At 43.3% G+C, this 26,318-nt stretch overlaps 1 protein-coding gene across 5 annotated transcripts in view; it reads right to left on the bottom strand.

Moving 5' to 3' along the window:
- The window catches only part of SH3BP2 (SH3 domain binding protein 2), a 65,495-nt gene extending 39,454 nt beyond the window's left edge, over positions 1–26,041 (bottom strand). For 2 of the 5 annotated variants that reach the window (XR_009757766.1, XM_061583256.1), the window contains exons 1-5: positions 25,567–26,038; positions 12,346–12,485; positions 8,087–8,189; positions 5,734–5,851; positions 2,739–2,809 (exon numbers count right to left, since the gene is read on the bottom strand). Coding sequence is in view for 4 of the 5 variants with exons in the window: in XM_061583256.1 (XP_061439240.1) it covers positions 2,739–2,809; positions 5,734–5,851; positions 8,087–8,189; positions 12,346–12,481 (428 nt within the window). In the remaining variant the exon portion in view is untranslated. Of the gene's footprint in view, positions 1–2,738; positions 2,810–5,733; positions 5,852–8,086; positions 8,190–12,345; positions 12,486–25,566 lie in introns of all 5 variants that reach the window. The other 3 variants (XM_061583253.1, XM_061583254.1, XM_061583255.1) reach the window with 3 other exon arrangements.
- Positions 26,042–26,318: the final 277 nt, after the last annotated feature.

Here is a 26,318-nt window from a genome sequence, read left to right as displayed (position 1 = left end):
TAGAACGCATTTCGTGCCACCGAGGCTACCTGGGCCTCGAGTGACAGGAGCGGATCTAATAAGATCCCCAAACTATGGACCTGTTCCTTTAGAGGGAGTGTAACCCCATCTAGGGTAGGTCTGACATCATCCATCTGGGCAGAGGGCCCCCCAACCAACAGCATCTCAGTCTTGTCAGGATTGAGTTTCAGTTTGTTAGCTCTCATCCAGTCCATTATCGCGGCCAGGCAGCGGTTCAGTACAGCAACAGCCTCACCTGAAGAAGATGAAAAAGAGAAATAGAGCTGCGTATCATCAGCATATTGCTGGAAACGCACTCCAAAACTCCTGATGACCTCACCCAGCGGCTTCATATAGATATTAAAAAGCATGGGGGACAGAACTGAGCCCTGCGGGACCCCATATTGGAGCACCAAGGGACTCGAGTAATGTTCCCCAAGCATCACCTTCTGGAGACGATTCTCAAGATAGGAGCACAGCCACTGCCAAGCAGTGCCTCCAACTCCCAAATCCGCGAGTTGCCCCAGAAGGATACCATGGTCGATGGTATCAAAAGCCGCCGAGAGATCAAGGAGAACCAACAGAGTTACACTCCCTCCGTCTTTCTCCCGACAGAGGTCATCATACAGGGCGACCAAGGCTGTTTCTATACCAAACCCCGGCCGAAAGCCGGATTGAAATGGATCCAGATAATCAGTTTCATCCAAGAGAGCCTGGAGTTGGTGAGCGACCACGCGCTCTAGAACCTTGCCCAGAAATCTGCCACTCTGTACCTCCCCCCACCCCGGCCCCTTGTTAGGATTGTTCTGCCCAACAAGTACAAAAGTAAGTTGGACAGTTAAGAACACCAAAGGTAATAAAAGTCCATAGCCCCTGTATTTGTTGGGGGGGGTGGAGATGCATCATAAGCCCTACAGTAATATAAATTAGCCCAACCTTTGATGAAAAAATGGAAATGGACTGCCTTCAAGTCAATCCCAACTTATGGCGACCCTATGAATGGGGTTTTCATGGTAAGCGGCATTCAGAGGTGGTTTGCCATTGCCTTCCTCTGAGGCTAAGAGGCAGTGACTGGCCCAAGGTCACCCAGTGAACTCCATGGCTGTGTGGGGATTTGAACCCTGGTCTCCCAGGTCTTGGTCCAATACTCTAACCACTACACCACACTGGCTCTCTCCAACCTTTGATAGAAGGAATAAATTTATACAGCAATTTGTATTCTTTCAGAAAAACCCCAAATAAATCTATTGATACTGATCTAGACAGGATACAAATTCCTGAACTTATCTGATCAGAGGCACCCGTTAAAGAAGAGGACGTGATGTGATAAGATAGGATTTATAGATGGGAAAGCACCAGGAGTAGATGGATAAGCAGCTTCCTTTCACAAGGAAGGATGTACTGATTCCACCAGCAAGCAATTCAACAAATCTACCCCCTGCAGCAAAACTCTAAAAAAGGAGGAGGTGTGATGAGTCAACAGTGCAATGTTTCTGCAAAAACAGCAAATGCTATTTTAGACTGCGTTAACAGAAGAAGTAGTTTCAAAATCACGTGAAGTACTAGTTCCCCTCAATTTGTCACTGGTTAGGCCTCACCTTGAGTTCTTTACCCGATGCTGGACACTGCATTTTAAGAAGGATGTAGACAGAACAAGTTCAGAGGAAGGCAACAAGGATGATCAGTGGACTGGAAACAAAGCCCTATGACGAGAGACTGAAAGAACTGGACATGTTTAGCCTGGAGAAGACTGAGGGAAGATATGATAGCACTCGTCAAGTACTTGAAAGGTTGCCACAAAGAGGAGGGCCAGAATCTTTTCTCGATCATCCCAGAGTGCAGGACACAGAATAATGGGATCAAGTTACAGGAAGCCAGATTCCGACTGAACTTCAAGAAAAACGTCCTAACTGTTAGAGGAGTTCAGCAATGGAACCAATTCCCTAGGGAGGTGGCGGGTTCTCCAAGACTGGAGGCATTCAAGAGGCAGCTGGACAGCCACCTGTCCGGTATGCTTTAAGTTGGATTCCTGCATTGAACAGGGGATTGGACACGCTGGCCTTATAGGCCCCTTCCAACACTACAACTTTATGGTTCTTTAAGTCCTACTGCTCTATATTCAACAGGGGTGGCAGCTAACAATCTATTGGGCTATTATATTGTGGATTTAATCCTTGTGATAAAGGTGGGGCATGTAGATGCAAGTTAAATGCCTTGGGGGATACCTGAGTACAGAGATGGACAAGAACCCACCTAAGAACCCCCAGGATGTCACAACAAACAGTACCAACATTTGAGAACTGGCTGAAGCCAGTGAAAATTTGCAGACAAAGAAAACCATGCTGAGTAGGCAAAGACAGGCTATGGGGACTTTTAATTATGCATACTAGCTTTCTGGGTAACAACTCATAAAGTAATCATTGTACTATCAATATAAAGATGGTAATTTGTAAAACTTTTGTAAAGGTGTTGTGTACTGTCATTTGATGTTGAGTGGCATTGTAGTTGCCATTATTTATACATAATGGGCTGTATCCAAATACTGGTCATACTCAGAGTAGACCCACTGAAATTAATGGACATTACTAGATTTTGATTCAATAGTTTCAGTGAGTCTGCTCTGAGTAGAAGTTAGTTGGATACAAGCAAATAATTCAGATTTCACCAGTTTCAATCAGCAGGAAGCACAAGTTCCATATCATTCTTCTAACATGAAGCCTATGCTAGCAGGTGCAGACCTTAAGTCAGTAATTACTTCCTTCTTTTCATGGTAGTGATCTATTTCTCTCCTAAGTGAGGCCATCCAGTCCTGGAAGACAAATCATACATTGTTTGGTAAGATTTTGTAAGCAACAAGCATCTTGAAACAGGCATATTTGCAAGATAGAACTTAGCTACTAGCCGTGTTAAATAATTTGATTTTTTTCCAAGAATGTATCTAAGATTTATGCAGATAAGTCATATGGCCCCACCTCACACAATTGTTATTTGGGTAATCCAGTATGCTCAGACTGGGCTCTTGATTCAACAAGAATGCTTAATTTCAAGTGAGTGTTTAAGGTGCAGTTTTTTAATTTATTCATTTACATAATTTTTATTTTGCTTTTCAGCCATAGTCCCTAAAGCGGCTCCCAATTTTAATAAAATATAATGGATCCATTAAAAACATCACACTTAAAAAAGAGATATCCCACACACAAAGAACATTTAGTTCCTCAGAACATGTGAGAAAAGAACAGTAAAAGACTTCAAAGTGATCTAGGAGCAAGTGTATAATAACGGCTGTCTTCAATTGCCTCTCTCTCTGTTGGGTTCTCTTTCACAGGTAACTTGATCTGGACAAGGTGTGATGACATCATTATTAAAAGCTCTTTGAGCAAGGACACTGTACTTCTGTACATCACTTAGCTCTATGCATTTTGGGTAACAATACCACGTTTGGACACTTCATCATTATGCATCACATCGTTATAATCTTACATTTCATTTCCTTACTTCAAGGGAGGGTGCACACCAAAACAGCCGCACCCGTGCACAAAATAAGAGGAAATTATTAGCAGCCTCAGGTAATACCGAGTTTTGCAAAGGTACTGAAAATTTAACAAAACCCCAAATGAGGGACATCCCCCACACAAAGATCCCAGCTTCATGAGGATCTTTACCCAGAACACACTCACTCACTCAGTGTGTGTGTGTGTGTGTGTGTGTGTGTGTCCATTGCCCCCAATGCTGTTTAACATCTATATGAAGCCCTTAGGAGCAGTCATCAGGAGATTTAGGTCAAGGTGTCTGCAGGTGAGGGTCTCCTGCAGATACCATCTTATCAGGATGGTATCCATAGGATGTGGACGTTAAATAACACCCTTCCCTTAAATATTAGACAGGCATCATCTCTGTTATCTTTTCAGCGACTATTGAAGACCTTCCTCTTTCAAGAAGCCTTTTAAGTACAGTAGGGCCCCGCTTCCCAGTGCTCCGCTTCCCGGAGTTCCGCTAATGCGGTGGCTTTTGTTTTCCATTTTAAAGCTGCTTTTGCGGCATTTTGCGGCATTTTCACGCAACGTGCCCCATTAAAGTCAATGTGGTTCCACTTTATGGCATTTTCCGCTTTACGGTGGGGGTCCAGAACAGAACCCGCCATATAAGCAGGGCCCTACTGTAGAGACCTTATCCCAGTCTGTGTTGGAACTGCTTTTTCAGATGTTTTTAAAGCTTTTTTTTTAAAGGTGTTTTGTTTTAATATGTTTTTAAAAATATTGTGTTTTAATATATTTTAAAGGCTGTTTTTATGATGTTTTAGAGTGTTTTAGTGGTTTTGTTTGCCACCCTGGGCTCCTACTGGGAGGAAGGATATAAATAAAATAAAATAAATAATAAATCAGGCAATAGGAATCTCTGGAGTCCTAAGGAGCAGCTGTTTTGCCCCCCCTTTCAGTGCATTTTCCCTGCTTCTCTCTTTTTCCCGAGTCCTTGGGCTCTCCATAGTTTACCCTGCACTCAGGATGCATCTTTCCTGGGCTGGGTTCACCTGAGATCAGGTTGGGCCTAGAAATTATTTTCTGCAAATACTACTATACAGTAAGTGTAGGTGAATGTTAAAGAATCCCCCTCTCCCCAAAAGGCAAATGTGAAAACTTTGAAAAGAGGCTTAAGCATATTTAAGAATTCACTGTATAAGATTTCACTGTACAAAATTATAGTACAATAGTATACAGATCTACTTAGAAGTAATTCTCTTTGTGCTTAATGGGGCTTACTTTCAGGCAAGTGAGTACAGGATGGCAGCCTAGGCTACAGTTTTATTTTGACTGTGGCCTACTGACTACACTTTTAACAGCTGCAGGACAGGCAAAAATTCAACAGGTATAGCCTTTTCTAGTATGGAAATACAATTATGGGGAAAGCTTCACCATGATTACTATCTAATTTTGTGTTATGCCTCGCCCCACATAGCAGCCATTTTGTGACTGGTGCCCCCAAGCACTCTCTCAAAATTTGAAATGAGCTCTTGATGATCCCTGTTCTGGGTTTTATACAACTAGGCCATACCCAGAGTAGAGCAACTGAATTTCAATGGCTCTACTCAGATTATGACTTTGCTGGATGCAACGCTCTCTAATTTTTTAATATCAACAGCAACAAATTAAAATTTACAGCACCTAGAAGGGAAGAGAAAAGCATTTAGATTGGAACCCAGTTTAAAGCTTAGAAACTAAATCTCTGGTTAACATTTACTGAAGATTGTATAATACAACCAGCAGCCAGTCCTACTCACAGAAATGCATCAAGCCTCTACAGTCTTCTTACTTCTCCATCCCTCTCCCAGCCACTTCGCAACTAAAGGAAGCAGAAGCAGACAAAGTAGCATCCCAGCCCAGTGAAACCAACTGGTAAAACCAAAATCAACAGCTGCTCTTCCCAATCAATTGGAGAAGGCATTGCTGCCTTCTTCCAACAGCCATGTAGGATAATGGTGCTGAGGGCGGCAGCATTTCACACATTTTCCCAGGTGGAATTAATTAGCTCTTGATCAGCTTGAAAATGTTAGATATGGTTTTATTTTGACTGTGGCCTAATGACTGCACCTGCAATCCTAACTCCATTTACCCTCGAGTAAGTTCCATTGAATTCAGTAGGACTTCTGAGTTGTCATGGTTAGAATTGCAACCTTAATTGACTTTCAAATGTCAGGTTCATTTTAATATATTATGTAGATAATAAATGTTATTTCACCTTCCTTTCATCTTCAGAGGAGGCAGAAAAAAACCAGGTCCTATGCTTCTTGCTAATGTGAACTAACTTGAAAGGGAATACGTTGTTTGATGTTGTCTCTTCTGCTGCCCGCATAACCCTGCACAGAAATGAAATTAATTTTAAGCTTAAATCATGTTGTTTGTACAGATAGCAAAATGGGTAAATCACAATTACATATAGACCTTTTCGCAGTATCGGTCCAAAGACAACTGAAGCAATGAAATCCAACATCACAGGATCTGTAATGCTTTGCCCAAAAGAGCAAGAAAAGATTCCACAACAAGAGAAAGATCTCGTGTTGGATCAGTCATAAAAAAAATACCTAACTAAACTACAGATGGACATGCCACCTATAAAATCTTCTCCACAGATTAGGAGCACCATATGACCGTTTCTACGGGATTAGCCATGTTAGTTTGTTGTAGCTAAAAGTCTTGCAACCATCTTAAACTACATTTGTTATGGTATACATTTTTGTGAACTAGAGCTCACTTCATCAAATGCATGGTGTGTGTATGTGTGTGGGGAGGTAGAGAGCTAGCAGAATGGACAGAAGGAAATGAAATGCAAACATAAAACAAGCCAGACAGTGATAATTATATTAAGACTTGAAAAATTGACTGCCTTCAAGTCAATCCCGATTTATGGCTACCCTGTGAATAGGGTTTTCATGGTAAGTGGTATTCAGAGGGGGTTTCCCATTGCCTCCCTCTGAGGCTAGTCCCAGCTGGCTAGGACCTGCTCAGCTTGCCACAGCTGCACAAGCCAGCCGCTTCCTTGTCCGCAACTGCCAGCTGGGGGGCAACTGGGCTCCTTGGGACTCTGCAGCTTGCCCACGGCTGCACAGGTGGCAGGGCACGTCACCCCTGAGCCACTCACTGAGGGGTGATCTTTAGCTGGCCCTTGACACCAAGGAGACACGAGCGGGGATTTGAACTCACAGACTCTGGACTCCCAGCCAGGCTCTCCTCCCCACTGTGCTATACCAGCTGTCCTTATATTAAGACTTAAATTAATGTAAATAACTACATCAACCATTCAAAAAGCAATGCTGGTGATAACCCAAATATCCTCAATTTTTGTGCTAATATATGTATTAGCAACTGAATTTATATAGGCACGCCATACTGCAAGATCTCTGGGTGGCTCACAAAATAAATTCAACAATTAAAATATAATAGTTGAATGCTCCATGAATTTGTCTTATCTTCTTTTAAAGCCATCCAAATTGGTGGCCATCACTACATCTTGTGGGAGCAAATTCTGTTAACTATGCACTGTCCTGAGAAGTATTTCATTTGGCTGCCCAGAATCTTCTTAACGTTTAGCTTCATTGGATGGCCCCAAGTTCTAGCATTATAAGAGAAAAAGTTCATTCCATCCACTTTCTTCACACCACTGATAATCTTGTACACCTCTATCATGTCTCCACTTCCTCACTTTTTAAAAAACTAAAAAGCCCCAGTTGCAACCAGTCCTCATAGAGGAGTTGCTCCATCCCCTTGATAATTTTGGTTGCCCTTATCTGAACCTTTTCCAGCTCTGCAATTTCCTTTTTGAGGTGAAGTGGCCTGCGGTCTCTCCATAGATTTATGACATTAGCAGTTTTATTTTAAGGACGAAGGAAAGACAACTAGAAGCTTCCAGTTCTATTAGTGGCAAATCATGGTTTGTTGTTGGGTCCAAATGTGACAAACCAATGAGGATCAAACTATAGCTTGGTATCCTGGTTTGTGCAAACCATAATAGCTCATGTTCTGGCTCAGTAGTTGCATTCATACTATCATATATCAGCTCAACAAGTCAAGTTATGCATACACCTTTTGCCTGCAGATGCAGCTCTCTCTCTCCTCTCTTTATGGCACACCTAGATGAAATGTAGAAGTTAACAGGGATCCACCAGGCTCCACAACAGGCAACTATAGTTACCAGCTTTGGAACAAACCAGGATCTTAAACCAATATTGGAATATTGTCAATGAAATAAAATTCAGTCTGCCCACGCTTCATAACATGTGTTGTGTTGGAGATACCATAACACCCCCTCATGAATGAGTAACCAAACACCTAAAGTGCATGTGTTTTAATAAAACAACTTTTTCAACTATTTAAATTCATAAACATCTGTGTGTTAGCCAGAAGACAAAATGTTTAACCAAAGAATTCCCAAAGAATTACACATCAAAAACTTACTTCATATAGACATCTGAATGACTGTATACAGCAACAATCTAACAGAAATAAATACACATAAAAAGGAAGTAGACAGAATCATATCTATCATGAAGAAATAAAATCTTTAATGCAATCTGATAAACTGTATTTCCACTCACCTATTATAGCCCTTCAGTGAAAAGGCACCCTGAGGAGCTGCAGAAGTGCTACTCTTGAAATAGTAAATGCAGCCCTTGTGGATAATCACAAACCGTAACGGCCCTGGACCAAGATGCATGGGGAGTGAAAGAAAAAGAAAAAGGACCTCAGACGTGTTAACATAAAAGACTAAAGTACTTTGTAATCTGGTACACTAAGACTTTAGATCTATAGCATTCCCAAATGCCTATCATAATGCTAAGAGATGCTAGCAGCCTTCCAATTCCAAATACTTTCAAAGTATGTGGAGCAATCTGTAGCAGTTTATACAAGTCAGTGCAGAACTACTGCTGGCTCCCTGTGGTTTGCAAGTTAGAAGTCAGCCTCAGGAACACATTTCTCCTGCCTCCTTTCCACTCTGGTGTGAATCCTCTCCCCCCTTTTGCCAACAGCTTTAATAATAATTTAGTGTTACATATGAACCATTCTGACCCATGGTTAACACTAACTTAAGACATTTGAAAACTAGAGATTGCAAACTCTTCTTAAACAGGAACCTGGTTAGTATCAGTCCAATGCAGAAGTAGCCATAAGGCCAACTAGGGAAGAGAAAGAGAAATTTGTGCCAGAAAATCACAGTCAGGAAGAATTTGTGGGGGCCCCAATAGGCGAAGTGACGGGTAGAGGGAGATATCACGTTGTGTGGAAGACAGGCCAGGTGAGGGGAACGCGGCCCAGGCAATTGACGGCTGTTCCGTGTTCCGGTCTTCCACACATCCACAGGTATGCGGGACGCCCTATCAGCCAGCTCTCTGATCTCCGGATGCTGCTTTTTAATGCCAGATCGGTACATAATAAGACCGCCCTCATCCATGATTTAATTGTGGATGAGGCAGCCGATCTGGCATGCATAACTGAGACCTGGGTGGGTGAGCAGGGAGGAGTTGGTCTCTCTCAGCTGTCCCCACCGGGATACTCAGTACAGCATCAAGGTAGATCTGAGGGCCAGGGAGGGGGGGTTGCCGTGGTCTATAGGAATTCTATCCCCATCTTCAAGCACCATGTCCATGTAACTACTGGCCTTGAGTGTCTGCATCTTGAGTTGGGCCAGAGGGACAGATTAGGGATTCTGTTAGTGTACCGCCCACCCCGCTGCCTAACAGACTCCCTGACTGAGCTGATGGAGGTGGTCTCAGAGGTTTTGTTGAGATCCCCTAGACTATTGGTACTGGGTGATGTCAACATTCATGCCGAGACCATCTTATCTGGGGCGGCTCAAGACTTCATGGTTTCCATGATGACCATGGGGCTGTCCCAATATACCAGCGGCGCAACCCATGTGGCAGGACACACTCTGGACCTGATTTTTGCTACAGGACATGATGATAGTGATCTGTATATAGGGAGCCTTACATCAGCTCCTTTGTCACGGACAGATCACTGCTTGTTGAGGTTTAGACTCGCAACAACTTTCCCCCTCTGCAAGGGTGGGGTCCTATTAAGATGGTCCGCCCCCGGAGGCTGCTGGATCCTGATGGTTTTCAAAAAGCTCTGGGGAGTTTTCCGGCTGATAAGGCTGGCGCTCATGTCGACACCCTGGTCGATCTGTGGAATGCGGAAATGACCCGGGCAGCTGACATGATCGCTCCTGTGCGCCCTCTCCTTTGTAGAGCTCATACAGCTCCATGGTATACTCTGGAGCTGAGAGCGATGAAACAATATAGGAGACGGCTTGAGTGCAGATGGAGGCGGACTCCTGACGAATGCAACTCTGCACTGGTGAGTGCCTATAATAAGACGTATTTTGGGGCAGTGCAGGCAGCAAAGAAACAACACATCACTGCCTCTATTCAATCTTCTATCTCTCGTCCAGCGGAGCTTTTTCAAACTGTCAAGGGGCTTTTACACTCTGCCCCTAAGGACGTGACTGAACCTTCTAAAGCACGCTGCGACAAATTTGCCAAGCACTTCCAGAATAAAATCTCTTGCATCCGTCAGGACTTAGACTCTAATGTTACAGCAATTGAACCAAATGAGGTCTCCAGAGCACAGTCTGGTCATGTTTTGTTGGATGAGTTTCAATTGGTGCAGCTTGAGGACGTGGACAAGGTGCTTGGACAGGTGCGTGCAACCACCTCTGTATTAGATCCTTGCCCCTCTTGGTTAATAAAAGCTAGCAGGGATGGCACTGCCGGCTGGGCCAGGGAAGTGATTAATGCCTCTCTATGTGAGGGGGTGGTCCCAAACTGTCTTGAGGCGGCGGTGGTGAGACCACTTTTGAAGAAATCTTCCCTGGACCCTGAAAATTTGAATAACTACAGGCCGGTAGCAAATGTGCCATTCCTGGGCAAGGTTCTGGAAAGGGTGGTTGCATCCCAGCTCCAGGCTCTCTTGGATGAGACCGATTATCTGGATCCATTTCAATCGGGTTTCCGGCCCGGTTTTGGAACGGAGACGGCCTTGGTCACCCTGTATGATGACCTTTGTCGGGAGAAAGACAGAGGGAGTGTAACCCTGTTGGTTCTCCTTGATCTCTCAGCGGCTTTTGATACCATCGACCATGGTATCCTTCTGGAGAGGCTTGCGGATTTGGGAATTGGAGGTACTGCTTGGCAGTGGTTCCGCTCCTATCTAGCAGGTCGTCTCCAGAAAGTAGTGCTTGGGGAGCACTACTCGACACCCTGGGCGCTCCAATGTGGAGTTCCGCAGGGATCAGTTCTGTCCCCCATGCTCTTTAACATCTATATGAAGCCGCTGGGTGCTGTCATCAGGAGTTTTGGAGTGCGTTCGCATCAGTACGCTGACGATACGCAGATACGCAGCTCTACTTCTCCTTTTCATCTTCTGCAGGTGAGGCCATCAAGGTGCTAAACCGATGCTTGGCCGCGATAATGGACTGGATGAGAGCGAACAAATTGAAGCTCAATCCAGACAAGACTGAGATGCTGTTAGTGAATGGATCCCCTGACCAGTTGGATGTTCGACCTGTTCTGGATGAGGTTACACTCCCCCTGAAGGAGCAGGTGCGCAGCTTGGGAGTCCTTCTGGACCCGTCCTTGTCACTTGAGGTGCAGGTGGCCTCGGTGGCACGGAGTGCTTTTTACCAACTTAGGCTGGTGGCCCAGCTACGCCCATATCTGGACAGGGAACATCTTACTTCAGTTGTTCATGCTCTGGGTAACCTCGAAATTGGACTATTGCAATGCACTATACGTGGGGCTGCCCTTGAAGACGGTTCAGAAACCGCAGCTCATGCAGAATGCAGCGGCCAGATTAATAACAGGGACCAAGCAGTCGGAGCACATAACACCGATTCTGGCCCGCTTGCACTGGCTGCCTATATGTTTCCGGGCCCGATTCAAAGTGCTGGTTTTAACCTATAAAGCCTTACACGGCACGGGCCCGCAATACATGATGAAACGTCTCTCCCGATATGAACCTACCCATACACTGCACTCAACAGCGAAGGCCCTCCTCCGGGTGCCTACTTAGAGATGCCCGGAAGGCGATTACAAGAAAGAGGGCCTTCTCGGTGGTGGCCCCCAAACTTTGGAACACCCTTCCTGACGAGGTTCGCCTGGCGCCTACAATACTATCCTTTCGGCGCCAGGTAAAAACCTTCCTCTTTGCCCAGGCATTTTAACATGTTCACATTTTTTTAACATTTTTAATATTTTAGTATTTTGTACTTAATGTTCTAACAGACAGTTAAATTGTAATCTGATGACCAGGTTGTTTTAAATTGTATTTGCTGTGTTTTTACTTGATGTGCACCGCCCAGAGAGCTTGCTATGGGCGGTATAGAAATTGAATCAAATAAATAAATAAATAAATAGAAAGAGAAAAGCTGCATATGTTTTTAGGTATGCAAAGCATGGTTTGCAGAGAACCAGTGTTACATCTTCACCAGACTTGATTGGCCGATAACTCAACCACATTCTACACAGCAATATAATAGCAGTGGATGCATTATCAGGGGCAGAATTACACTTTCCCCCAGGTATCACACAAACCTTTTTCCAAAAATTTCAGTAGGGTTGCAACAGAAGTGCAACAATGAGGTAGATACACAGGGACCTTGTGCTTTTAAAGTGGTGTGTACATGCACTAAAAACAGATAGCGAAATAAGGCATGTCAATAAAATTAACCTAGTCCACTTTAACTTAAGGAAAACAGAAGCCTCAGTACAAATATAAACACATACTTTGTCACAGTTCAGAATGAAAACATTTAAAGTTAAACCAGAAGTTAAATTAGTATCCGTCCTTTCCAACTTACATTTCAAGAGTTGAAACTGAGTTCCTCCTTTTTTGTGCAGGTATCCTGACCTGGTAACACCTCCAGGCATTGTCATTAGATTCTGGGCTCCAATAGCTTTCATCGGGACAGGCCAGGATGTCTCTTCTGAAGTCATTGTTCTGGAATTTATAAAATGATAATCTGAAAGATCACTTCATTAACATACACCAGTTTACATGCTTACATTATCTAATCAGATATAGCTTGTCTACTGTTATCTATGCTTTGTGAACATGGACAGTAGACTACTGCAATGTGTTGTATGTAGGGCTGCCTTGGAAGACTGCCTGGAAACTGCAGTTAGCTCAAAACAGAAACTGGATGCTACTAACTCAGGGTGGGCACTGAGAAGACACCTTGCCAGTACTTAAAAGTTCCACTGACTTCTGGATTATTTCCTAACATAATTTACAGTACTGGTGTTTACTTTTAAAACCTGCCCTCAGATGCCCTCCTCTGGGTGCTCTTGCCAACTGAAGTGAGGTGGGTGGCTTAGGTAATAGTGCGGCCGTTGTGGAACTCATCCCCTACAGAGGCTCATCTATTTAGAAAATGAACAGACCACTTACTCAAAAAACAAATCTCTAAGCAATATAGAAGTTAAATTATATATAAAACATGACTAAAATCCACAAATCCAATTAAAAACAAACATACATAAAACCATCCTTAAAACATAAGATAAAATCAATATAATATTTAAAACAAGTATAGCTGAATCATGTAACTGGTTAGGCTTCCCGAAACAGAAAAGGTTTTAGCAGGTGCCTAAAACAGTAGTGAAGGTGCCTGCTTAATTTCTGCCTAGTTCCAGAGCACTGGTGCTGCCACACTAAAGGGATTACCTCTTTGTGTCTGTTCAACACCAAGCAAACCCCTTTTTATTTTCTCACACTTTTGGATCCTGGGGGCATGTTTGTCAATCTGCTGTCCTCTGGCCAATCAGCTCTCTGTACCACTCAACAATACTTTTAGACTGAGATTGGCTATGGCCAGGAGCTCCCACCCATCTGCCTCCAGGCAAAAAAAAAGTGAGGAGGATTCTGGCCACCATTCCTTCTAACAAGGGAAGTCACATAGACAATGGTGAATAGAACTGCTGTAGCAGACTGAGCATATGCCGAGGATACTGATATTGCAGGAATGCATAAAGGAGGATGGCTGGCACAGGGGGAAGAGCATCACAGTAGCACAGGATAATTGGATGAAACCATTGCTATGGCTATGACAAATGTAGGGGTATATATATGTCTGTAAGAGAGCCAGTGTGGTGTAGTGGTTAAGGTGTTGGACTAAGACCTGGGAGACCAGAGTTTGAATCCCCACACAGCCCTGAAGCTCACTGGGTGACCTTGGGCCAGTCACTGACTCTTAGCCTCAGAGGAAGGCAATGGTAAACCACCTCTGAATACCGCTTACCATGAAAACCCTATTCATAGGGTCGCCCATAAGTCGGAATCGACTTGAAGGCAATCCATATATGTCTGTACCCAACCGCCATTTTTAGTCGAGTTATGTACTTTGCTCCAGTAAAGTGCTTTGCTGAATAAATAACCTTAAACCAGGCTTTGGCTTCGTTATTGAGTCTCCTCCAAAAAGAACCTAGTCGTAAATTCCATGACATTTCCTGGTGTTAGCAGTGGGATGTGAGGATCTCCTGTCTGGGGGACCCCAAAGGGGGAAGGTCGGAGGAGCGGACTGCACGCACCCCAAGAGGTAAAAGGACCTCATTTTGATCAAATCCTCCCACTTAGTTCCCACCTCCAATCCCGGGACTTCTGGACAGGCAGTAAGAATTTCCCACAGTTTTTTGAAGCCCCTGCATTAAGGTTTCCCCAGTTAGGCCAACACTCACGACGAAGGGTAAGCAGTCCCATTGTCACTGGTTTGGGTGTTAGGATTGGTTCTGGAGGACGTCCTAATGCGCTGTGACTGAAACTGATACTAGTCCTACTTTCTCTTTGTCTGTCAGGGACGCCTGACTTTCTGAACTGCTAATTTCCACCACTTAATCAGTTTCAGCTCCAGACGAAACATGGGTATGGGGGGGTGTCTTGTCCCGATGAAAAAAACCCTTTGGGTTACATGTGCCGAAATTATGGGACCCATCTGGGTCCAAAAGCTGGCCGAAAGCTGGTGAAGTTGGCCCATTGGTGGAATGGGTACACCCTCAACTGGCCAGATCTTCAATTTCTGGAAAATGGCCTTTGACATCAACAAGCTCACCTATTTACAGGGAATTCTGGAAACCACAAAGCCTAGGCAAATAGATTTCTGGTTCCTGTGGGACGAGGAAGGCAGGAGCAGAAAACAGAAATATATAGATACGAGTTTTCAGGACTCTTAACAAAAAGTTGAAAGCACAACTGGAGGAAAAGAAAAAAGAAATTGAGAGAGAAAAAAGCATGCCAATGCACCTTGCAGCCTTTGTACCCCAGCTTGCCAGCTACTGCTGCCCTATAACAAAGACACAGAGGACATCTTGGACACATGGACCCCAACAGCAGAGCAGGCTGAGCCTCAAGCTCAGGCAAACATCATTTTACAGTCAGATCAGGAACTGCCTTTCCAGCCTGAGAGGGGGGCCATTTTAAGCTCTAAAATGCCTAAACGCTCTATAGGGAAGTCGAAGGCAATGTTAGAAACACTCCCTTCACCCGAACTAAATAAAGAAAAATGGCCATTGTCTCCTGAAGAATTAACTCTTAAGGAGCAGTTTTCCCAATTGTCGATGCAAGAGTTGCAAGAAGGGCTTGTGCCAGAATTAAAAGCAACGCTTGAAGCTGTAGCTACTTTCACAGAGAGATGCCCCCGCCCCATTTGCCAAATAAAGTTGAAAAAAGGCAGTGAGGGAGGATTTACTTCTATCCACTTTAATCCGGAACACTTCCCTGGGTGTTTTCCCCAAATTCAGCCAGCCAGCATGTATCAGCTTCGCCAATATCCCCCATCAATTGCGGTGTGGGGGGGGAACTACTTTTGTACACCTCCCCTGGACCACCGCAGACCTCATGAACTGGTCCAACACCTTCCTGAAACTCAGGGAGGCTCCCAATGAATTTAAAGAAAAGCTTGAACAAATCATTAACATTTATAATCCTACATGGCCTGATATGAACCAGCTGCTCTCCGGACTCCTGTCCCCAGAACAGAAATCAGCCCTGGTAGCCCAAACGGGAGTAGGAGAGGGCAATGAGGCGCTTGCATGACCATCTGAGGATCCCAGACATTCCACGCAAGCTGAGAGGACGTGCTCCACACCCGGCTAGTTAAGGCATGCCTGGAAGTGCAGCCAATGAAATTAGATTGGACTCAGGTAGAGCTCTGCAAGCAGGGAGAGAAAGAAAATCCTGGAGATTATTACACCAGTCTGTGCATGATCCTTAGGCGCCACTGGAGGGGAGTGTCAATATGATGAATGCAGACTTGAATGGCTTGGTGGTCGGTACTTTTGTAAATGGGCTCCAATCCGCTGTGCGCAAACATCTTGAGACTTATGTTAGGATGGGCTGGGATGCCTGCAGCAGCAGTAGTTAAAGCTGCTACCCAGATTTTCGATCAACAGCAGGCTGATCAAAGTAAAAAGAAGAAATCTCTTTTATCTCACCAGCTCTCTGACTATCAGCGTCCCAAGCATTGGCAGAGAGCAAATGGCTCAGTGAGGAAGTTACAACCGACCACCCTCCACTGGGAGGGGTCAGAGAAGAGGGAGGGGTCAGGGACCGCCCCCTCAACCCCTCCCTCATGACTGTTGCACATATTGTCGTCAGCCAGGCCACTGGAAACGCAATTGTGCACTTCATCCAGTAGGTGGCGCTCCAACATCAAAATTCCCCAGTGCAAATGCTAAACCATTTTTACCTCAGGAAATTCAACAACGGGATGATGAGCAGAGCGTTGGTTCTTTTCAATGTCTTTCTGTTTCCCCTGCTACTTCTGATGCTTTTATTAATTTAACTGTTGCTGGTAAAACTCTTCCTTTACTCATTGATACAGGTGCCTCCTCTCAACTGTTCGTACTGTTGACTGCACCCTCCCTGCTTCTGGTGAAACAGTAAAGCGCTTTGTTGAATAAATAACCTTAAACCAGGCTTTAGCTTCGTTATTGAGTCTCCTCCAAAGAGAACCCAGTTGTAAATTCCACAACACGTGATAATAAATTTGCATTTTATTGGATCTAGTGCCTTTCTCTTAGCCCCAGTTGTACAGTTCCACCCTCCCTCCTGTTGTCATGATGGCAATCTAACCATAGCATATAACATTAGTAAGTCTGCTGCTATGGTACACAGAGGAGCCAATACATCTGTTCCAGGCATGTTCAGAGCTGTTTCCTTGAACACCATACCTTTACAGTAGCAAAACTCAGGCCCCAGTTTCCCTGTTCAGCCTTGCTGTTTGATTCTTTATTGCTTTCACTATTTGTGTAAGTGCCACCAGACACACTGAGTCTCATTTGTAATTTTTGTTTTTACTTATACTTTTTTTAATGGATAGGGAGAGTAGAACTCTCATTTCCTGTAGCAGTTCACCCTCATTAAAAGCTGGTGGACAATTATGCTGAGAGGAGAGGAAAGAGTGAGGGGGGAGGCAGTCAGTCATTCTTGTCTTTCTTGAAAGATATGCGGGGACATGTATTTCTTTTTGGTGAAAAATGGGTGCCATGAGCCTGGTAACTTGTCAATACAGTTGCAGAATACCATATAGGAATACCATATAAAAATACAGCCTGAGAAGGAGTGTGGGTGTGTTTACAGTTAGATTTGACCTAGGGTTATTTATTGTATATGTGTACTGATTACTATTGCCAGCTTGGTGTGGGAAGACGTAAGTGTGGCAATTTTAAGATGTACCATTTACACAAAGGATGATGGATCAAACCATTTTATTTAGAACAAAGTGGAACACATATTAAGCATGAGAAAAGCCCACCACAAATCTCTCTCTTCAACTGCCTCAGAGCCTAGGCTCCTGAGGGTTGTTGTTTTCCAAAAAAATAGCACCTGAGCTAGAACTACTCTAGACTCTGGTTGAAGTGAATAGAACCACTTGCTTCTTTTTTTGCTTGACGTTTGGTAAAAGAATGCCAGTGATTCCACATATCACATGGCTGACTGACAATGAAACATTTATATTTCAGGCAGAGTTGCGGAATTTTATTACGTTCAAACAGATTCCTCACTGGAGAGGGCAAGCGCAGTCTGTGCATGCTCACCATTTATTTCTGAGGGTCATGATTTTTAATCATGTCTCCCCTGCTTAAATTAAATCCCTTAGACTGTATCACACTTTGATGGGATATAATATTGCCTGCCCATTTTCCTTCTCAGCAAGCCAATTGGCTTTTACACTTTTTTTTTTTAAACGGCCCACCAGGATGTCTGGAGATCTAATTTAAAAATTTTCCTCTCTGCCACAGGCTCTGGTTTCAGATGTGCCAATTCGGATCTGGTACTGAATTTTGCATTAATTTGCTTATTTTCAATTGCTGAGGATCAGGGTTAATGTAGCTATTTTTGCAAATGGACTTTTAAAAAATATCCACTTCCAAAACATTGACTGTAAGAATAATTTATCAATATTTCCTTTTAAAATATCAATATTTCCTTCAAAATATCAACATTACCTTTTAAAATATAGATGTTAATATCGATATTTTTCCAAGCAAACCCCCCCGATCAATAAAAGCAATGGCTAGCAGATATAGAATGAACTTGAATCAATGCCAGCCTGTGAGATCGATGGAATGCTTTCGAACCAGCACAGGCCAACAGATCCCATCCCCATTCTGGGTACACTATTCTGGTATACTTTCAATCAAAAGGGTAGCCAGCTAACCACAGCTCATAGGAGAAATAAAACAGTCTAGCAGTGCTTTAAAGGCTACCAAATATATTACTGCATAAGCTTTCATGGATTTCCATGAATTATGCATCTGGTGAAGCAGATTCTAGCCCAAGACAACTTATGTCACAATAAATTACTCAGTCATGAAGGTGCTAGTACTGTTCTTTGTAATTTTGCTAGAATTGCACTATGGTCTACTTTACAGGCTTGTTGCGAGGATAAAAAGACTATAAAACACTTTGGCAAACTTAAAATGCTATTTAAAAAATGGAATGAGAACCGAGTGTGCAGAGCCTATATGTAGTACAGGAGCATGGATTGCCCCCTACCTGCATACTCCACCTAGTTATGCTTGTCCCAGCAGACAGCCACACATTGGATTTGCCAAGGACCTACATGTAAAGTCTAACATTTGTAGGCCTGAATATCCTGAGTGTGTTCCAGATTCTTTTTCTTCTTCTTTTAGGTGTTTTTTTTTCATAATTCCAAACATACCCCCTCCCACACCTTATTATTGGAGACAGGCTGGCTGGAGATAGACTTTTTATTATCATTATGGAGCTTATATTCATCCCAACTTTCCTCAAAGGAGCTCAAGGTGGCATTCATAGGTTTCCTTTTCTCTATATTATTTTCACAACCCTGTAAGGTAGGCTACACTAAGAGACAGTGACTGGCCCAAGGTCAAACAGTGAATTTCATGGCTGATTTTAACCCTGATCTCCCAGGTCCTAGCCCACTTACTATCCCCTACACCTTCCTTATTCCACATTCTGGAAAAAAAAGATGAAATTAGTAAGCTGGGAGAAAAGAATAATCTTTTCCCTTGTTAATAGCCCTGTATGGGCTAACCAATAAGACTAACCAATTCAGGCTGAAATCCTATATGTACTGATCAGAGAACAAACTCTGTGGAATTCAGTGGGACTTCTGAGTAATGTATTGGTTATTGAGGCATAAATCCACATTAGAAATTATGATAGCGGTGATCTATTCTGAACCAAGGTTAGACAGTTAGGCGTTAAATATTAATAAAACTGCAATGTTTAAGTGTCCAGCATTTCTTTGCAAAAGAGGATAGAGAAAGAACTGGAACAGGGAAGGCCACACAACTTTTCTCCTACCAGAGAAGCACCCAGACAGCAGGGACCCTATCTGAAACAAAGTAAGATATTTTTCAGTTTAGTTAGGTGCTATGTGTTTGTAGAACTGCAAAGCTTAAATGGTCATGTTATGTATGCAAGAGATAAGGATGGGGAAAAAACCAGGATAACCTGGCCATGGTGCCATGACCTCTCAGCAGCTGCACCAGGTCCAGTGGACACCAGCCACTGCTGTCTGGGAGTAAGCCTCAATGAATTCCATAGAACTTACTTCTAAGTAGACATGGATAAGATTGTGCCATTAGTCCTGTTTCCAAAAGTATGACAATACGTCTGGCACTTATCTTCAAAAGAAGTTTTGCTCTCTGTGGACTTATTGTTCCAGTTACATAAGTGTGTTTCCAACTGGTGAGTAGCACACAAATCCTCAGCCCAAATGGTTTTCGACCATTTTTTCACCATCATGAAAATGATTGAAGATATACAGTGCCTTGCAAAAGTATTCAAACCCCTGACCAATGCTCTCATATTACTGAATTACAAATGGTACATTGTAATTTCATTCTGTAGGTATTTTATTTTGAAACGCTGAAACTCAAAATTATTGTAAGATGACATTGGTTTTATGTTGGGAAATGTTTGTAAGAAACATAAAAATACTGAGATATGTTGCTTTCATAAGTATTCAATTCCCATACATTAATATTTGGTAGAGCCACCTTTTGCTGCAACAACAGCTTTAAGTACTTTGGGGTAGGTACATACCAGCTTTGCAAGACAGTGTCAGAGGGATTTTGGCCCATTCTTCTTGGCAGATTCACTCCAGGTCGTTCAGGTTGGTTGGACATCACTTGTGGACAGCAATTTTCAAAGAGCACCATAGATTCTAATGGGATTGAGATCAAGACTTTGACTGGGCCACTGTAGAACATTCACCTATTTGTTCCTGAACCACTCCAATGTTGCTTTGGCCTTGTGCTTGGGATCACTGTCCTGCTGAAAAGTGAATTTCCTCCCAAGCTTCAGTTTTTTAGTGGACTGAAGCAGGTTCTCTTGCAGTATTTCCCTGTATGTTGCTCCATCCATTCTTCCTTCAGTTTTAACAAGATGCCCTGTCCCTGCTGATGAGAAGCATGCCCACAACATGATGCTGCCGCCACCATATGTCACTGTAGGTATGGTGTGTCTTGAGGCATGGGCAGTGTTAAGTTTGCGCCACACATAGCTCTTTGAGTTTTGGCCGAAAAGCTCTATCTTGGTCTCATCTGACCACAAAACCTTTTCCCACATTGCAGCTGGAGCACTCTCATGCTTTCTGGCAAACTCCAGACATGCTTTCGGATGGTACTGTTTGCGTAACAGCTTCTTTCTTGCCACCCTCCCATACAGGCCAGTGTTATGCAGAGCTCTTGATATGATTGACTGGTGCACCATTACTCCACTCCCAGCCACTGAACTCTGTAGCTCCTTCCAAGTGATTGTTGGCCTCTCTGTGGCTTCTCTCACAAGTCCTTCTTGTTCAAGCACTGAGTTTTGAGGGACGATCTTTTCTTGGCAGTGCCTGGGTAGTGTGATGCAGCTTCCACTTCTTGGTTATTGATCCAGCTGCGCTCACTGGGATACTCAAACATTTCCCAACATAAAACCAATGTCACTTTACAATAATTGAATTTGAGTTTCAGTGTTCCAAAATAAAATATCATACAGAACAAAATTACAAGGTACCATTCGGTAATATGAGAGCATTGGTCAGGGGTGTGAATTCTTTTGCAAGGCACTGTATATCTCTCTGCTGGTAGGAGAGTACATGCTTCGTGTTAAAATGTCTCAGAAATTCCAGAAAGCTTGCAGTGTATTTAACATAACATTAAAAAGCAGAAAGTCCCAGTTTATTTGCGTACTGTGGAAAGACAGACAACTGACCAGAGCTGAAAAAAGGAACTTAAAAACACACACACAGTATTTCCAAAGAGAGCTTCTGTCCTTGCATGACTCTGTATGATCTCTTAACAAGATATAATTATGATCTAATCAGTTAGCAACAGTTTCATCCACGGCCATCTCAAGACTGAAAACAAGTTACATACAAGGGTGTACTACCATGCCATGAGTTAGAAACATCTTTTCCCCCTATTTCTTTAATATCCAGATGGGGGTGGGGGGATCTGCAACTCAGAAGCTGGCATAATATGAACTTTGGTTCCAAACTGTCCTTGTGAAGTTTGGTCTTCAGCAACTGTTCATAAACCCATTATTAGTAGTTAACAGTTTTTTATAACAAACAATAAAATACAACCACCACTGACAAAGGATTTGAGGATTATACACAGATAAGGTCTAATCACATAAAGTGAGATTTTCAAGGATGGTGATAGTTGAAGTTCCCTATATAACAGAATTTCTCCAAACTGACTATTGTAAGTTTGGTGGCCAAAAAGCCCTTCTGTACAAGTTAAAATATGAAAGGAAACCACAGAAATACAATTTTATAGGTGTGTATCACCCCGCTGACTTTGCCAAATTAAAGCTAATTGACACATTCTCTGATACCAATGCTTAATTAGAGAATTTCTCCATACTCTTTCCAATAGTGCACTCTATCCATAAAAATGGCAATTAAGAGCTTAACTATCAGATGTCTGAGGCACTACTGTAAACAGTCTCTGAAAATAGTGAGAAGCACTAAAATTGGATCTTAAATCCTTTATTTATAAACACAAAAGTTCTCTACAAGTAGCATAAAGTGTCTTGATTTGCAGAAAATCAGCTTTCAAATGTTTATACTGAAAATATAGATAAGCCTAAACAACTCCCATCATCCCTGACCAATTAGCCATGTTGACTGGGCTAATGGGAGCTGTCACAAAACAGAGGTGAGGCCACAGCACCAAACACCAAATGCTGTTACCTTCCTTTCCCCCCACATTTTCTACAACACCACAGTATGCCATGCCACTAACCTTACAAAATATTGCACATGTTATTTCTCACAACTTGTAGAATGACCACTAACTTTATGGCTTTTAAGAGGATTAGACAAATTTATGGAGTATCAACAGCACTTACCCATGAACACTAAATGAACCCACCACATTCAGAGGCATTATACCTCTGGATATCAGAAGCCAAGGACAAACAGGGGAAGATCACCATCTTCACATCCTGCTTGCAAGCTTCTAGATCAGTGGTTGCCAAACTCTTTTCCTCATAAACGACTTGAACATTTCTGAGGGTCTTCCCAGACAATTATCTGTCTGCCTGCTATAGCAATTGCAATGCCCTGTGTTAGATGCTGGATGATTTTAACTGCATTTTTATTGCTTCTTTTATTTCTTATATATTGCATTTTAGTGTATTAGTTTGAGTTCCATAGAAATGAATTCCATAGAATTGCAATTGTAATACAACAAAATACAAAATAAAAATAAAAATCAGTATGAATATATTTAATGCAATGAACGTGCCATCTCCCATCTTTGACCATAAATCCACAGACATGTCTGAATCAGCTGAATGAAGCTTGTGGACCACAAACATCTGGCAAGCTAAAGCTGGGGGGAAAAAGCTTGACACCAAGGGATGTACAAACATGCCTCAATCAAATCTGATATTAATTCACACTTTCATCTGGTATTTTCCATTCCTATGCAATTTATTTTGCACATGTCTGTGTTTTGTCATCCACTGATGCAGAAATATATGTAACTGTAAACATATTTTTACACAGCGTACAACAGACATGGGTATCTCAGCCATCAACGGATAAACCTCAAAATTATTTACTTGCTTGCTACTCTGAGAAAAGCAGTGATTTTATTTTACCCTGGTGGTTCTGTATGACATGCACACACTGTTAAGAACAGTTAGATTTTTTAATTATAAATCAGAGAGACTTGACCAATATTTTTGTTCCTCCTATGGGACAGAACAATTGTTACTGAGCACTCAAACACACTCACACAGCAATTCTGTCAAGTTAAGGATTTCCTCACACAGATTTGGTAGTACAAGGGGACTGTAATAAGTGAGTAAGTTTATTGTGCATCTCTCCCTATTTAGATGTAGTACCTGTAACACTTGGATAATTTTAATAACATTTGCCAGTGGCTTTATAGATATAGCAGGAAGCACGGATGACAAAGGGCATTCCTCCTTAGGACTCTATCCAACTGAGTGATTAGCAAATCAGCAGAGTGTTGCACACATGGCTGTACTGGATGAGGTATACAGTTAAGAAACACCACTTGGGAATTTCCACCCCAGGGCCATTCTAGCTTGCTGAATGCCTTGAAGTAGGGGTGAGACAGTGATATTATCAAACTCAAGTGTTTATTTTTTGCAGATAGATTCCTGGATAAATCCTCTTCCTTTTATAGCCAAGATACAATCCACCCCCACATGTTACTCATGGGAAGGGAGGGAAAGCATGTAGAGAGGGCCTGCCTTATCTCTAAACACACCCTTGGCAATGTGTGGCCTTTCCTGTTCCAACCACCTACATTTTAGCACAGATGTGTTAAGTGGGAAAACCTTCGCACATTGATTTCTATGCATATAGGCTTCCCCAGTTCCTATAACCCTTTGGGATCAGCATTCCAGGATCTAGAGGTCAATGTATGAAGGCTTTCCCGCTTCAGATAGCCACACTAACATGTGGCTGAGGGAGGCAGGGCCAGGAGGAGCCACACATTATTGCAGGTAGGGCTAGAGGCACAGCCCCTTTCTACAAGAAAGAAGTGCAAGGGCTATTGTTTCCCAAAGCTTTCTTTTAAAGGCTCTAAGATTACCAAATTCATAATAGATTTTTTAAAAAATATGCCATAAACTTCTGAGTTTCTCAGTTCACCTAACTTTCCCCTATATACTTTATTGCTCCCATTACGGCAATTCAAGTTCTTTACACTACTTCTTGAAGCTGACAGCTTTGCTAATACAGAGCCTCCATACCACTGCCTTCATGGTGTCCCTCAAACGTAGATGGTTGGAATTCATTTCAAAGTAGTTTTTGATATTACTTCAAGTTTTATCAGCTATTGATTATTCGCAAAGCAGATTAGAGACAGATGACAAGACGACATTCAATGTGAATCAGACACCGTAACAGAACTTTTTTTACCCCCTGAAGCCTGGGATAAATGACAGGAAAAACATTTTTAGCCCCTGAAGAGTGAATTTCCTTAGTGGAAAGTGGATGGTGCATGCATACCAACAGAGAATGGGGACAAAACAAATATACACACCCCATTCTCTCTCACACCCGTACACATATTGCTATGAAAGGAGCTCCTTTTTCTCAGCTTGGCTTCTTCACCTTACATTGATAAAGGAGCTCTGCTTTCTCAACAAAGAGAGAAAATGCAGTGAGCGGACTCCCTTCCTGCATTACGAGCTCACTGCATTTTTTCTCCATTTCCAGCAGCATTTTCCCCACATTTCAGCTGTTGAAATCCCCACTGGAACAGGGAAATAAGGCTAGTAGAGCAAATGCTGCTGTGGACGGTCTCTTAGCCTGTAAGTCAACACTTCGGGGGGGGGAACCCAGTGTAGTCCAAAACATCTGGAGACCACCAAGTTGTCCACCTACCATTTTTTTACCACCTTAGCTCAAAATGGCAAATTTCAGACTAGCGCGTAACCGAGGGGGGGGAATGTCATCCCCCTAAAATATTTCTCCCCCAACTAGATTCCTCCCTACTTTTTTGGCACTCTCGCCCCGCTGCCCCGCCCCGGAAACGTTTAGGCTGGCTACGGGCATGGAGTCCAAGAAGAGATTCCCGCTTGATGACGACACATAAAAGCTTACACTTCTGCAAGAACCTGAAGCCAATCATAGTTCAAGAGCTTCATTTCCCGAAAGGCCCCTCCCACCTCTAGGAAGCTGCCCGTACCGCCTCAGTCGCCAGCCGCCTTCTCAAAAAAGTGAAGGCCAGCTAATTACAAGCTTCACCTGCTTCCACACACCCCTTGTCAGATTCAAGAAAATGCAGTTCATAGAAAGGTGTTCTGAGTATGTGCAAAGTGAACTTCATCTGCACGGAACAACTACAATTTTACATGCACATCATGTGAAAGTTAGGTCACAGTATGTGACCTCCAAACAGACTTAAATCTTAACACCTCCCTTTTCTAGGTTAACCACGCAAGAGTGCAGCGGCGAAGCACGGAAGAAACAGGAACAGAATCGTAAATCAGAATGAGAGGGCCCTTCAAGAATTAGGACGGAGACAAACAGATTCCCCGCCCAAGAATTTACCTGCCCAGAGTATAAAGGTAACTTCATCCACCCGAGTCTGAAGCTAGAAAGTGTGGGCTCCTCCTCCAAACGGGACTGGGCAGACTCTTCTCTTCTCACCTGCGCGCATAGCTGGAAAGGGATCCAGTTCAGGCCTCTGCCCGCAGCGTTGGGAGCGGACTGAAGCTCAGCAGGCCGTCTGTAAAGGCTTCCTCCTCTCCAACAGCATCATCGCCGCCTGCCTTCTTCCACCTGCGCGCTGCTCCTCCTTGAGTGCGAACTTGCTCCTCCTTCTCTGCCTCTCTCGCATCCAGGAGAGAAACTAAGGGAAGGCGGTAGTAAGCCAGCCGCACTACGCGTAGAGCCGGAAGGAAGGCGAGATAGGATTGCCGTTTCTTCTCCGAGGCGGCTGTCACAAAACAGGCTTGGACGGGAGAAAGAACTCGGGGCAGCCAAATGGCGCCCCCTCTGGTAGTAGTAACTAAATGCGCTTTCCTCCCGGCTGAGAAATAATGAAGGCAAGAGACAATGTTGCACGTGCAGCCTTAGTTGCTTTTCTTGCCTATGAGAAAAAGGCTAGATCCTCGCCCCGCCCTAATAGTAGTAAAGCTGCAAAAGGGCAGCAAGTGAAATCAGAGCGTACACCTTTTCTTCAGTTCCCAGCATTTTATCATACATCACATGGGTAACACTTAATGGGTGCTCCTCATAATTACAGGAGAGTAGCATTAAACTGCTGAGCAGGATAGGCCTTTTCAGTGGTAGCCCCTTAT

The sequence above is a fragment of the Rhineura floridana genome, chromosome 9 (assembly GCF_030035675.1).
Source record: "Rhineura floridana isolate rRhiFlo1 chromosome 9, rRhiFlo1.hap2, whole genome shotgun sequence".
Classification (NCBI taxonomy): Eukaryota; Metazoa; Chordata; class Lepidosauria; order Squamata; family Rhineuridae; genus Rhineura; species Rhineura floridana.
The sequence above is the reverse complement of the archived record's forward strand: the minus strand, read 5'-3'. Positions and strand labels throughout refer to the sequence as shown.